Below are 15,822 nucleotides of genomic sequence, written 5' to 3'. Positions count from 1 at the left end.
TTATTATTTTATTAACGAAAGCATAAAGATGCTGATGAAGAAATACAGTACAGTAAATGCTTTATGCGACATTTTGCGGTTGCATGAGGTCGCCCACACACTTTAAACATTTGGATAAAGCATTTTGAAGATAAACAAATGCAGGTGGCTTATCAGGCTACTGTGTAGTCTGACAAGTAAATATAGCCTACAGTACATACTGTAGTAAACATGGGAAAGTGCCTAATTCCTTACATAAGGGAGATCAGGCCATGTCCAGACTTTCTCAGTGACCTCAAGTACTCATTAACCCTGTCTTTGATGCTTTTTCAGGCTGCATCAGTCACGGACAGAAACTTCTGAGACACTATTAATGATGAACGCCTGGAGGTTAACTGGTCCATCCCAGTTGGTATTCTGTGTCCACTCATGGTATCTCTTCGGTTACACATCCTTGGAATAGCAAAACGGTCCGGAAGGCCCTTGCTGTGCCTGGTGAGCAGTTGGTCAAGTTCTGTTGTCAGAAGAGGAATGGAAATGTCAGGGTGAACCGACAACGTGACTAACACGCCAGGTATGTTGACTCTGCCTGTCGGAAGTGGAGTTCCAGAGCTCACAGGTGTGCCTGGCATGGATTGTGACTCCATCTTGTTCCTTGCCCTCTTCAACGCGTCATTCTCCGGCTGACTCTCCGCAAATGACGCGTGACTCTACGCCAACGCATCAGCTTTCGCCCATATCTCTGCCCTCAGATAATGTTTCTCTTTCTCCTGGTCTGCCGTCAAGGACTTGATCCCAGTCTTCAAAGTTTGAATCTGATCCATGTGCACCTTCATCAGATGAGCTAAATGGTACCGCCCTGAGCCCCCATCGATTACAGCAGCCCATAATAGAAATGGTAGATCAATCCAGTTCGGATTTAAGTATATCTTTTGACTGACGCCTTTATTGAGAGATCTAATGCTCTAATATTTAATCATTTCTGCCCTCCGAATTCATATCTAAGGGGCATTTTTCACACCATTAGTAGTTACATTGCACGTTCAAACTAAAACAGACCGGCACTAAGAACAGCGGGAACGTTCACCTAGTCAGCGCCATTATTACAGCAATGCCCCTTAAAATGTTGCTCTGTGCTACCCAGTGGAAAAGGGGTCCACCCCCTCCCCCCCTCCTCCTCCTCCTCCCTTCCCCATGGGCAAGGTCCGTCTTCTGTGCGCTACTCAGCCGCCCGTTCTGTGCCTCCTGCACTCGTGCCTTGAACCTCATGCGCCTAACGCTATCTCATTGGATAAAGCTGGAGAACTGCAAGGCAATCCCATTGTGCACCACTCGGGAGCCATGACCAATATATATTGTCCTGATAGAAACGTTGTTTGCAGAATTCACAGCCTGCTACACTTGTGAAAAAGGTTGGTAATATATCTGTGAGAATATGTAAGGGGCTTTTATATAATTCTAAATTAATTAATAGCTTTGATATAAAAATGATATGAGATTATTTTGTTTTCAAATAATGTAAAGTGAGCGGGGAAAAGCCCATTCTTGAAAGTGGGGTTAGACATTGTTACTAATTTGTAAATAAAGCCAGTTTGTTATATATAATTATTTATTTATGTTTTTAGAGGGAGAGAACCAGCATCTGTAGCAACACAGTTTGCGCCGCGATACAGTGTCTTAGACCACTGCGCCACTCGGGTGCTGTACAACGTGACAGGTCAGGAGTACGCTACAGTACTACAGTAAGAGCAAAATAATCCTAACATTTCAAAACCATAATTGTAGTCCAAGTTTCTCTTAGAATAAAAACCTTAGTGTTACAGTTTTATTAAGTAATACTGACAAGCAGTAACAAAAATAATAAGATGGCGCCGGTGCAGAAGGCAGACATTTTTCTTGTCCCCATCCGATAGTGCTTTTTTGTTCGTAACTTATTTTTTTGTACATACTGTTGCCGCTACTGTCTCTTATGACCGAAAATAATTTATAGACATCAGGACTGCGATTACTCACCACGGACTAGCAGTCCTTTTTCTTCTTTCACGACTCTGACGAGCCTGAGGATATACGGCTCTCTCGGGAACAGGCCCCGACCCCAATTATCTGCTTGAGGAGGAGGCGGAGAAAGAGGCCGGCGATCGAATAAACCCCAACTCCCCTCAATTCTGCTCTCAAACATGCAATCTTTGGACAATAAAATGGACGAGTTATTGGGAAGATTAAACTACCAACGGGAAATTAAAAACGAACATCTTATGCTTAACGAGTCGTGGCTGAATGACGACAATATCAACATACAGCTGGCTGGTTATACAATGTACCGGCAGGATAGAACAGCGGCGTCTGGTAAGACAAGGGGCGGCGGTCTATGTATTTTTGTAAACCACAGCTGGTGCACGATATCTAAGGAAGTCTCGAGCTATTGCTTGCCTGAGGAAGAGTTTCTCATAAGCTGCAGATCACACTACCTACCTAGAGAGTTCGTATTTTTTGTACCACCAGACCGATGTAGGCACTAAAACTGCACTCAATGAGCTGTATACCGCAATAAGCAAACAGGAAAACGCTCATCCAGAGGCGGCGCTCCTAGTAGCCAAGGACTTTAATGCAGGGAAACTTATATCATTTTTACCTAATTTCTATCAACATTTTAAAATGTGCAACCAGAGGGAAAAGAACTCTGGACCACCTTTACTCCACACACAGATGCATACAAAGCTCTCCCTCGCCCTCCATTTGGCAAATATGACCATAATTCCACCCCCCGGATTCCTGCTTACAAGCAAAAATTAAAGCAGGAAGCACCAGTGACTAGACTCAAAAAAATTAAATAAGTGGTCAGATGAAGCAGATGCTAAGCTACAGGACTGTTTTGCTAGCACAGATTGGAATATGTTCCGGGAGTCCTCCAATGGCATTGAGGAGTACACCACATCTGTCATTGGCTTCATCAATAAGTGCATCGATGACGTCGTCCTCACAGTGACAGTACGTACAGTTGAAGTCTAAAGTTCACATACATCTTAGTCAAATACATTTAAACTCAGTTTCACAATTCCTGACATTTAATCAGAGTAAAAATGCCCTGTTTAAGGTCAGTTAGGATCACCACTTTATTTTAAGAATGTGAAATGTCAGAATAGAGAGAATTTTATTTCAGCTTTTCTTTCTTTCATCACATTCCCTGTGGGTCAGAAGTTTACATATACTCAATTAGTATTCGGTAGCATTGTATTTATAAATGTTCAACTTGGGTCAATCATTTCAGGTAGCCTTCCACAAACTTCCCACAATAAGTTGGGAGAATTTTGGCCCATTCCTCCTGACAGAGCTGGTGTAACTGAGTCAGGTTTGTAGGCCTCCTAGCTCGCACACGCTTTTTGAGTTCTGCCCACACATTTTCTATAGGCTTGGGGTCAGTGCTTTGTGATGGCCACTCCAATACCTTTGACTTTGTTGTCCTTAAGCCATTTTGCCACAACTTTGAAAGTATGCTTGGGGGTCATTGTCCATTTGGAAGACCCATTTGCGACCATGCATTAACTTCCTGACTGATGTCTTGAGATGTTGCTTCAATATATCCACATAATTTTGCTTCCTCATGATGCCATCTATTTTGTTAAGTGCAGCAGTCCCTCCTGCAGCAAAGCACATCCACAACACAATGCTGCCACCCCCGTGCTTCACGGTTGGGATGGTGTTCTTTGGCTTGCAAGCCTCCACCTTTTTCCTCCAAATATAACGATGGTCATTATGGCCAAACAGTTCTATTTTTGTTTCATCAGACCAGAGGACATTTCTCCAAAAAGTCCGATCTTTGTCCCCATGTGCAGTTCCAAACCATAGTCTGTTTTTTTTAATGGTGGTTTTGGAGCAGTGGCTTCTTCCTTGCCGAGCGGCCTTTCAGGTTGTTCTGGGATTCGCACCAAAGTACGTTCATCTCTAGGAGACAGAACGCGTCTCCTTCCTGAGTGGTATGACGGCTGCGTGGTCCCATGGTGTTTATACTTGCGTACTATTGTTTGTACAGATGAACGTGGTACCTTCAGGCATTTGGAAATTGCTCCCAAGGATGAAGCAGACTTGTGGAGGTCTACAATTGTTTTTCTGAGGTCTTGGCTGATTTCTTTTGATTTTCCCATGATGTCAAGCAAAGAGGCATAGAGTTTGAAGGTAGGCCTTGAAATACATCCATAGGTACACCTCCAATTGACTCAAATGATGTCAACTAGCCTATCAGAAGCTTCTAAAGCCATGACGTAATTTTCTGGAATTTTCCAAGCTGATTAAAGGCACAGTCAACTTAGTGTAGGTAAACGTCTAACCCACTGGAATTGTGATACAGTGAATTATAAGTGAAATAATATGTCTGTAAACAATTGTTGGAAAAATTACTTGGGTCATGCACAAAGTAGATGTCCCAACCGACTTGTCAAAACTACAGTTTGTTAACAAGAAATTTGTGGAGTGGTTGAAAAACAAGTTTTAATGACTCCAACCTAAGTGTATGTAAACTTCCGATATCAACTGTACATACTAGAGGTTGACCAATTAATCAGCATTTTTGGACACCGATTACATTGCATTCCATGAGAACTGCGTGGCAGGCTGACCACCTGTTACACGAGTGCAGTAAGGAGGCATGGTAAGTTGCTAGCTAGCATAAAACAATCTTCACATAACCTAGTAAAATCAACCATGTGTATATGCAACAGTTTGGGCCGCCTGGATCGTTTCGAACTAATTTACCAAAATTTTACATAATTATGACATAACATTGAAGGTTGTGCAATGTACCAGCAATATTTAGACTTAGGGTTGCCACCCGTTCGATAAAATACGGAACGGTTCCGTATTTCATTGAAAGAATAAATGTTTTGTTTTCAAAATGATAGGTCATTAATACGGTCAAATTCGGAAACTAAGGCTCGTATTTCTGTGTGTTTATTATATTATAATTAAGTCTATGATTTGATAGAGCAGTCTGACTCAGCGCTGATAAGCAGCAGCATGCTCGTAAGCATTCATTCAAACAGCACTTTCCTGCGTTTGCCAGCAGCTCTTCGCAGTGCTTGAAGCGCAGCGCTGTTAATGACTTCAAGCCCATCAACTCCCGAGATTAGGCTGGCAATACTATAGTGCCTTTAAGAACATCCAATAGTCAAAGGTATATTAAATACAATGAGAGAGAGAAATAGTCCTATAAATTCCTATAATAACTACAACCTAAAACTTCTTAAAATGGGAATATTTTAGACTAATGTTAACTTCTCTAGGGTACGTGAGACGTTAGCGTCCCACCTCTTCAACAGCCAGTGAAACTGCTGGGCGCCAAATTCAAATACAGAAATACTCATTATAAAAATTAAGAAAACTAAACATATTTTACAGAGGTTTAAAGATGAACTACTTGTGAATCCAACCACGGTGTCAGAATTAAAAAATGCTTTACGGCAAAAGCATACCTTACGATTATTTGAGAACATAGCCCAGCAGAGAAATCATTACAAACAGTAACCAGCCAAGTAGAAGAGTTACACAAGTCAGAAATAGAGATAAAATTAATCCCTTACCTTTGATGATCTTCATATGGTTGCACTCAGCAGACATTCATTTACTCAATAAATGTTTCTTTTGTTCGATAAAGTCTCTTTATATACAAAAACCTCAGTTTTGTTTGCGCGTTTTCATAAGTAATCCACAGGCTCAAACACAGTCAAAACAGGCAGACAAAATCCAAATTGTATCCGTAAAGTTCATAGAAACATGTCAAACGATGTTTATATTCAATCCTCAGGTTGTTTTTTGCCTAAATAATCAATAATATTTCAGTTCTGTTATACTCACAGACATTATTTTAACAGTTTTGGAAACTTTAGAGTGTTTTCTATCCAAATCTACCAGTTAAATGCATATCATATCTTCTGGGCCCGAGTAGCAGGCAGTTTAATTTGGGCATGCTTTTCATCCAAAATTCCGAATGCTGCCCCCTACCCTAGAGAAGTTAAAAGGAACCACCAGCTTTCATATGTTCTGAGCAAGGAACTTAAACGCTAGCTTTTTTACATGCCACATATTGCTCTTTCACTTTCTCCTCCAACACTGTTTTGGCATTATTTAAACCAAATTGAACATGTTTCATTACTTATTTGAGATCAAATTGATTTTATTTATGTATTATACTAAGTTAAAATAAAAGTGTTCATTCAATGTTGTTGTAATTGTCATTAATACAAATATATATAAAAATCTGCCGATTAATCGGTATCCGCTTTTTTTTGGTCGTCCAATAATCGGTATTGAAAATCCTAATCGGTCGACCTCTAGTATATACCCCAACCAGAAGCCATGGATTACAGGCAGCATCCGCACTGAGCTAAAGGCTAGAGCTGCCGCTTTCAAGGAGCGGGACTCTACCCGGAAGCTTATAAGAAATGCTGCTATGCTCTCCGACGATCCATCAAACAGCCAAAGCTTCAATACAGGACTAAGATCGAGTCGTACTACACCGGCTTTGACGCTCGTCGGATGTGGCAGGGCCTGCAAACCATTACAGACAAAAGGGAAGCACAGCCGAGAGCTGCCCAGTAACACGAGCCTACCGGAGGAGCTAAACTATTTCTACGCTCGCTTCGAGGCAAATAACACTGAAACATGCATGAGAGCACCAGCTGTACCGGAAGACTGTGTGATCACGCTCTCTGCAGCCGATGTGAGCAAGACCTTTAGACAGGTCAACATTCACAAGGCCACAGGACCAGGCGGATTACCAGGACGTGTACTGACCAACTAGCAAGTGTCTTCACTGACATTTTTCAACCTCACCCTGTCCGAGTCTGTAATACCAACATGTTTTATGCAGACCACCATAGTCCCTGTGCCCAAGAACACTAAATGTCTGTAGCCATGAAGTGCTTTGAAAGGCTGGTCATGGCTCACAACACCATCATCCCATAAACCCTAGACCCACTCCAATTTGCATACTGCCACAACAAATCCACAGATGATGCAGTCTCTATTGCGCTCCACACTGCCCTTTCCCACCTGGACAAAAGGAACACCAGTGTGAGAATGCTATTCATTGACTACAGCTTAGCGTCCAACACCAAAGTGTCCTCAAAGCACATCAATAAGTTAAGGACCCTGGGACTAAACACCTCCCTCTGCAACTGGTTCCTAGACTTCCTGACGGGCCGCCCCCAGGTGGTAAGGGTAGGTAACAACACATCCGTCACACTGATCCTCAACACAGGGGCCCCTCAGGACTGAGCATGCCCCCATTCTCATCGACGGGGCTGCAGTGGATCAGGTTGAGAGCTTCAAGTTCCTTGGTGTTCACATCACCAACAAACTAACATGGTCCAAGCACACCATGACAGTTGTGAAGCGGGCACGACAAATCCTATTCCCCCTCAGGAGACTAAAAAGATCTGGCATGGGTCCTCAGATCCTCAAAAGGTTCTACAGCTGCACCACCGAGAGCATCCTGACTGGTTGCATCACTGCCTGGTATGGCAACTGCTCAGCCTCCGACCGCAGGGCACTACGAGGGTAGTGCGAACAGCCCAGTACATCACTGGGGCCAAGCTTCCTGTCATCTAGGACCTCTTTACCAGGTGGTGTCAGAGGAAGGTCCTAAAAATTGTCAAAGACTCCAGCCACCCTAGTCATAGACTTCTCTCTGCTACCACACAGCAAGCGGTACCGGAGCACTAAGTCTAGGTCCAAGAGGCTTCGAAACAGCTTCTACCCTCAAGCCATAAGACTCTGACTCTGAACATCTAGTCAAATGGCAACCCAGACTATTTGCATTGCCGCCCCCTCCCCTCACCACTGCCACTCTCTGTTGTCATCTATGCATAGTCACTTTAATTAACTCTTACCTACATGTACATACTACCTCAACTAACCGGCACCCCCCTGTATGTATGTGTGCATATAATTATTTTTTACTGCTGCTCTAATTATCTATTACTTCTCTCATTCTTATCCATATTTTTTGAAACCGCACTGTTGGTTAGCGGCTCGTAAGTAAGCATTTCACTATAAGGTCTACACCTGCCTTATTCGGCACGTGACTAATAAAATTTGATTAAAAAAAAAATATATATTCATATGGGTGTGAGCTGCAGGACAGAGGAATTGCAATTCTTACAGTATTGTTCTAAATTCAATCATCTTCTTCATCCTCCTCATTCAGTATACTGAAATTGAATTTTGAAGACGTGCACAATTATAACTTTCTATTTGGTTTATGTCGCCAATTCATTGTCAGTTAGAGAAACGGTAACGCCTTGGGACCCAAAAGCATAATCAGTGCTCTAACTCCCCCTTGCGCTGGTCTTGTGCAATGAAGTAGTGATGCAGAGTACCGTACTAAACCACAAATTACTTTGAAGTCCAGCAGCATAACGCAAAACTTTCAGTTGAGCAACCACTGTATGGTTCATCCTTACCCGGTGCAGTCCAGGCAATTCCTCCTTCGCCCGATGGTATGCTACCACACACTCCAGGCACTTATCGAGGTCATCGTTGAGTGCCTTCTCCTCGTTGACTGCCTTCTCATCCTCTGCTAACCAAGACCCAGCACAGTACCTCTGGAGCAGTTTTGCAACATCGTCACCCAATGACGTGCACCAACGGCACATGCTCATCTACAAGGGACAAGATGAGAGAGTGTTGCTAGACCTCGTCTACTGCACTTGTGATCATTTGACATCCAACATGCAAGAATGTACTCCTTTGAGGACAATGAACTAGTTGGTTCTGCTGACACACATCCACTTCATCAATGAGCAGCATTGGCCGGCTAAATCAAATCTGTAGAAATGTATTTGGTGCTACAAACTGGTAAATGTTTATGACACTGGCATTTGCCTGAGCAGTCACAATAGATAACAAGTGGATAGTACAGCAAGGTCACAAGTTCACTTTCAAGAAACAAGTACCCCAGGAAGCCTTATGCAACAAAGAATCCCATTGAGTTGGGTGTGAAACCCTGGCCGTGAGGTGAGAAAACTGGCAGAAGACAGGCACTTCAAGGTCTGCCCCTGGGCCGAAAGCTTACTTTGTCTCAAACACCATGGTTTGAAGTCACAGTTTGTGACTATTTAACTAGGCAAGTCAGTTAAGAACAAATTCTTATTTTACAACGACTGCCTAGGAACAGTGGGTTAACTGCCTTGATCCGTGGCAGAACGACAGATTTTTACCTTGTCAGTTCAGAGATTCGATCTGGCAACCTTTCGGTTACTTGGCCCAAAGCTCTAAACACTAGGCTACCTGCAGACTTGGAGGTGTCAAGTACCAATATTCACTTTAACAGCAGTTACGGTCCCAAATACTACCGTAAAATAGTAAAAAGGCCTACTTCCTGTATTTTAGCTAGCTAGAACAAGGCCTAATTACTGTATTTTAGTTAGCTAGAACAAGGCCTAATTACTGTATTTTAGTTAGCTGGCTAAAGTACAGTAAACAGGGCTTTATCTAAATAGCTAAATTACAGGAAGTATGCCTTTTTATTTTAATTAGGGTAATTTTTGGGACCGTAACGTAACTGCTGTTAAAGTGAATATGCCAACATGAAATCTTATACAACTAATAGAAAAAGCGTTAGAAAAAATTGCTGTTGACACATGCAAAATTTGTAACCAAGTTAACGTTACTACGAGCATTTAGTAATAACGTTACTAGCTACTAGGCAATCTACTGTACTACCAACGCCGTTTCCAGTGATATTGGCATTATTATCTAGTTGGCCTAGCAGTGTCAGGCCCCATTTCACCAACAAAAGAGCTCCAATATCACTAATATTCCATATGTTGGTGTGCATGACTGTCTAAATGTTATTTTAAATCTGTAAATCATCAAGTGATTCGTCAAGTGGCTGGTTAGGTAGTTAGCAACTAGCAGCGCAAATTGTAGTTAGTTAGCTGGCTAACGCACCGTTAGCTTTAGCTAGATGCACAAGCAGGAACGTTTTAAATGTAACTAACTTAACTAGCTAGATATGACGCCAACTTTAATAGTTAGCTAGCTACTTGTTTTCCTTATCAGCAAATGTCACGACATTCAATTTGTTGGCGATTTTAGAGACGTTTGTAGTCTAGCTTCCAGTTGTGTCAACAAAGTTGTCTGGTGAAACCAAGGAAGTAAACCTGGTGGCATGAGTCGAACCATGCCGCGGTCTGGAAAGTCGTTAGCTGGCTACAAAGTCGCGTCTTGTTTAACCAGAACTCACCATGTTGTACAATTGCGTAATCCAAACGGTGCACTAATCTATTTAATCTTAGTAGATATATAGATTCCCAATAGCACGAACATTCAATGACATTTCTCGCTAACGTGCTGTTTACACTGCAAACACACGCAGTCATTCCCGAAAAAAAATTATTCTGGGCCAAGCCCCCCTTGTCCCCTGCTGATTTACTTACTACTTCTTCTTTGAGATTTGGTTGGCGGATCGTATCCAACATTTAGATGCATACACCGCCACCTACTGTAATGGTGTGTGAGGCCATTCACGGCATACCTAGATTATATTCTTAGACGCAAAATTAGGAAAAAGGATAAGGAAAATTACCCAACCACATATTAGCCCCATCTTTTTTTTTAAACACCACTATCCACTATTTAACCCTACATAGTCCAACTCCAGACCAGGTCCGAGAGGATATCACTACCACGCAACACCCACTGCAGCTGTTCTGCAGTAAATTCTCACAACCCCAAGTCCTTCTCTGCCGCTACAACCTCTATTTTCTGTGAATTAAGATACATTTTTGCAGTACAATTAACAACCATGACTATAAATGCTAAAAAGCCCACCTTGCTGAAGCACATATTCTTCCCATCACGCTCTCTTGATAACAATAGCTGGAACGGCTCATAACAATGGCTGGAACGGAGCCAATGGAATGGCCAACCATGTTTTTGATGTATTTGACTCCATTCCACAAATTCCACTCCAGGCATTACCACGAGCCCGTCCTCCCCAATTACGGTGCCACCATCCTCCTGTGCTGCCTACTCACAGGAATCCTCTCAGGATCCCTCACCCTGTACCCATCTTCCTCTACCACTCTCTTCACTGCTTCAGCATACAACACTTTCTGTACTGCTCTAACCCTGGCAACCTCAATCTGCCTTTCTATAACCGGATACCTCCGATCTCCAGCCCCGATACCACAGATTCCTTCGTCTCATGCCCTCCTGCACACTTCTCACATCTAGGCATCTCCCTCCTACACACTGCTGTAATATGCCCATAACCCTGACACCTAAAACAACGTAATATTTTCATTACATAACTCTCACGGGATAACTGACACTTCCTACCTTGACCTTACCTAGTCATGATTCCGCATCAAAACTCAGCATGACATATAATGTCTTCTCAGTTTCCCTACCGGATCTACGTCTCATCAAGCTGCGGGTGTCACAGACACCGGGAATCTTCATTTTCAAATGCTCTTCCTCAACACTTATTAATGCCACCCCTGTTATCATTCCTTTCAACGGCACCCTGCTCCGGAGAGCAAACCACGTCACAATTATTATCCCTAATCTCGTAATCCAGAGCGCCCTCTCCCTCTGGGCATTGGAAACACAATAAATCATCACAAGTCCACTCCGAGTTACCTTCACCAACTCAACAGTCCCCAACCTCTCCTCCACCCAACCTGACACCACATATGGATCAACCAAACAGCAAGGATCCATTATCTCTACAAATCATGTACAATTAATATGTGCTTCAATATGATCAACCGATAACAACCACAGCTGCAGATAGCCTAGAGAAGAAGCCTATACGCTCGGATCCCCTATGGCCAGGGGAAACAAAGCGGTAGCGTTAAAATATTTGTAGCCTACACTTGGTATTAAAAGCCTAAAATAGGCAAATTTCTTTGTGTTAGGAAAAATGTGAATGTGATCAAATTTGGTATATATTCAAACTTCAGGTTGCTAGGCTACCTAGACCTTTTCGATCCAAAACAAGGAAACAGTAAACATGTTGTCCCCCACGAATTATGTACATACCGGATGTCTATGGCAAGACGCATCATTCACCCGAGTTCTGTAAAAGTCAGGCCAGTGGTGTTTGAGATATCACGTGGGTTAGCTAGACTCATATCCCTGAGCATGTGTGCCAAATTTCAAACAGATCAAGAGATAAACATGAATCTTCTCGCATATTTTGAGTCTTGACAGTGTTAGCAACATGTGTACCAAATTGTGTTACAATATGAATGTCCTTGACTGACATACAGTGCATTCGGAAAGTATTCAGACCCCTTCCCTTTTTTCACATCTTGTTACCATTGCAGCCTTATTCTAAAATTACATTATTTATTTTCCTCAATCTACACACAATACACCATAATGACAAAGCAAAAACACGTTTTTAGACATTTTGGCAAATGTATTTAAAATAAAAAACAGAAATACCTTATTTACATAACTATTCAGACACTTTACTATGATACTCGAAATTGAGCTCAGGTGCATCCTGTTTCCATTGATCATCCTTGAGATGTTTCTACAACTTGATTGGAGTCCACCTGTGGTAAATTCAATTGATTGGACATGATTTGGAAAGGCACACATCTGTCTATATAAAGGTCCCACAGTTGGCAGTGCATGTCAGAGCAAAAACCAAGCCATGAGGTAGAAGGAATTATCCGTAGAGCTCGGAGACAGGACTGTGACAAGGCACAGATCTGGGGAAGGGTGCCAAAAAATGTCTGCAGCATTGAAGGTCCCCAAGAACACAGTGGCCTCCATCATTCTTACCTGGAAGAAGTTTGGAACCACCAAGACACTTCCTAGAGCTGAGCAATCGGGGGAGAAGGGCCTTGGTCGGTCAGGGAGGTGACCAAGAACCCGATGATCACTCTGACAGAGCTCCAGAGTTCCTCTGTGGAGATGGGAGAACCTTCCAGAAGGACAACCATCTCTGCAGCACTCCACCAATCAGGCCTTTATGGTAGAGTGGCCAGACGGAAGCCACTCTTCAGTAAAAGGCACATGACAGCCCACTTGGAGTTTGCCAAAAGGCATCTAAAGGATTCTCAGACCATGAGAATCGAGATTTTCTTGTCTGATGAAACCAAGATTGAACTCTTTGGCCTGAATGCCAATCGTAACATCTGGAGGAAATCTGCAACCATCCCTACAGTGAAGCATGGTGGTGGCATTATCATGCTGTGGGGATGTTTTTCAGCGGCAGGTACTGGGACAAGAGTTAGGATTGATGGAAACATGAATAGAGCAAAGTACGGAGAACTTCTTGATGAAAGGTTCACCTTCCAACAGGACAACAACCCTAAGCACACGGCCAAGACAACGCAGGAGTGGCATCGGGACAAGTCTCTGAAAGTCCTTGAGTGGCCCAGCCAGAGCCCGGACTTGAACCTGATCGAACATCTCTGGAGAGACCTGAAAATAGCTGTACAGCGATGCTCCCCATCCAACTTGACAGAGCTTGAGAGGATCTGCAGAGAAGAATGGGAGAAACTCGCCAAATACAGGTGTGCCAAGCTTGTAGCGTCATACCCAAATCAAATCAAATTTTATTGGTCACATACACGTGATTAGCAGATGTTATTGCGGGTGTAGCGAAATGCTTGTGCTTCTAGCTCCGACAGTGCAGTAATATCTAACAAAATATATAACATTTACCCAATACACACATCTTAAGTAGGAATGAATTAAGAGTTTATACATATGGACAAGCAATGTCAGAGCGGAACGGACTAAGATACCATAGAATAGTATAGAATACAGTATATACAGTCTGTGGCCAAAAGTTTTGAGAATGACACAAATATTAATTTTCACAAAGTCTGCTGCCTCAGTGTCTTTAGATATTTTTGTCAGATGTTACTATGGAATAGTGAAGTATAATTACAAGCATTTCATAAGTGTCAAATACTTTTATTGACAATTACATGAAGTTGATGCAAAGAGTCAATATTTGCAGTGTTGACCCTTCTTTTTCAAGACCTCTGCAATCCGCCCTGGCATGCTGTCAATTAACTTCTGGGCCACATCCTGACTGATGGCAGCCCATTCTTGCATAATCAATGCTTGTTTGTCAGAATTTGTGTATTTCTGTTTGTCCACCCGCCTCTTGAGGATTGACCACAATTTCTCAATGGGATTAAGGTCTGGGGAGTTTCCTGGCCATGGACCCAAAATATTGATGTTTTGTTCCCCGAGCCACTTATCACTTTTGCCTTATGGCAAGGTGCTCCATCATGCTGGAAAAGGCATTGTTCGTCACCAAACTGTTCCTGGATGGTTGGGAGAAGTTGCTCTCGGGGGATGTGTTGGTACCATTCTTTATTCATGGCTGTGTTCCTAGGCAAAATTGTGAGTGAGCCCACTCCCTTGGCTGAGAAGCAACCCCACACATGAATGGTCTCAGGATGCTTTACTATTGGCATGACACAGGAAAATGACTTTACCCCAATCCTCAGCAGTCCAATCCCTGTACCTTTTGCAGAATATCAGTCTGTCCCTGATGATTTTCTTGGAAAGAAGTGGCTTCTTTGCTGCCCCTCGTCAAGAAGAACCAGGCCATCCTCCAAATGTCTTCGCCTCACTGTGCTTGCAGATGCACTCACACCTGCCTGCTGCCATTCCTGAGCAAGCTCTGTACTGGTGGTGCCCCGATCCCGCAGCTGAATCAACTTTAGGAGACGGTCCTGGTGTCTGCTGGACTTTCTTGGGTGCCCTGAAGCCTTCTTCACAACAATTGAACCGCTCTCCTTGAAGTTCTTGATGATCCGATAAATGGTTGATTTAGGTGCAATCTTACTGTCAGAAATATCCTTGCCTGTGAAGCCTTTTTTGTGCAAAGCAATGATGACGGCACATGTTTCCTTGCAGGTAACCATGGTAGACAGAGCAAGAACAATGATTCCAAGCACCATCCTCCTTTTGAAGCTTCCAGTCTTTTATTCGAACTCAATCAGCATGACAGAGTGATCTCTAGCCTTGTCCTTGTCAACACACACCTGTGTTAACGAGAGAATCACTGACATGATGTCAGCTGGTACTTTTGTGGCAGGGCTGAAATGCAGTGGAAATGTTTTGGGGGGATTCAGTTCATTTGCATGGCAAAGAGGGACTTGCAATTAGTTGCAATTCATCTGATCACTCTTCATAACATTCTGGAGTATATGCAAATTGCCATCATACAAACTGAGGCAGCAGACTTTGTGAAAATTTATATTTGTGTCATTCTCAAAACTTTTGGCCACGACTGTACATTGGAGATGAGTAATGCCAGATATGTAAACATTATTAAAGTGACTGGTGTTCCATTCCTTAAAGTGCCCAGTGATTTCTAGTCTATGCATATTGGCAGCAGCCTCTAATGTGCTAGTGATAGCTGTTTAACAGTCTGATGGCCTTGAGATAGAAGCTGTTTTTCACTCTCTCGGTCCCATCTTTGATGCACCTGTACTGACCTCGCCTTCTGGATGATAGCGGGGTGAACAGGCAGTGGCTCAGGTGGTTGATGTCGTTGATGATCTTTTTGGCCTTCTTCTGACATAGTGTGCTGCAGCTGCCGTACCAGGCGGTGATACAGCCCGAAAGGATGCTTTCAATTGTGCATCTTTAAAAAGTTTGTTTTAGGTGACAAGCCACATTTTTTTAGCCTCCTGAGGTTGAAGAGGCTCTGTTGTGCCTTCTTCACATCACTGTCTTTGTGAGTGGTCCATTTCAGTTTGTCAGTGATGTGTATGCCAAGGAACTTGAAGCTTTCCACCTTCTCCACTGCGATCCCGCCGATGTAGATAGGGGGGTGCACCCTCTGCTGTTTCCTGAAGT

At 43.0% G+C, this 15,822-nt stretch overlaps 1 protein-coding gene across 4 annotated transcripts in view; it reads right to left on the bottom strand.

Moving 5' to 3' along the window:
* Positions 1–10,379, bottom strand: part of setx (senataxin) — a 49,840-nt gene extending 39,461 nt beyond the window's left edge. For all 4 annotated transcript variants that reach the window (XM_023984487.2, XM_023984490.2, XM_023984489.2 and 1 more), the window contains exons 1-2: positions 10,220–10,379; positions 8,436–8,633 (exon numbers count right to left, since the gene is read on the bottom strand). In XM_023984487.2, coding sequence (XP_023840255.1) covers positions 8,436–8,633; positions 10,220–10,222 — 201 coding nt within the window. In that variant the 5' untranslated portion in view covers positions 10,223–10,379. The remainder of the gene's footprint in view (positions 1–8,435; positions 8,634–10,219) is intronic.
* Between the last annotated feature and the right edge of the window lie 5,443 nt (positions 10,380–15,822).

The sequence above is a fragment of the Salvelinus sp. IW2-2015 genome, linkage group LG4q.1:29 (genome assembly GCF_002910315.2).
Source record: "Salvelinus sp. IW2-2015 linkage group LG4q.1:29, ASM291031v2, whole genome shotgun sequence".
Taxonomy (NCBI): domain Eukaryota; kingdom Metazoa; phylum Chordata; class Actinopteri; order Salmoniformes; family Salmonidae; genus Salvelinus; species Salvelinus sp. IW2-2015.
Note: the sequence above shows the minus strand (reverse complement) of the source record. Positions and strands in the feature narration are given on the sequence as shown.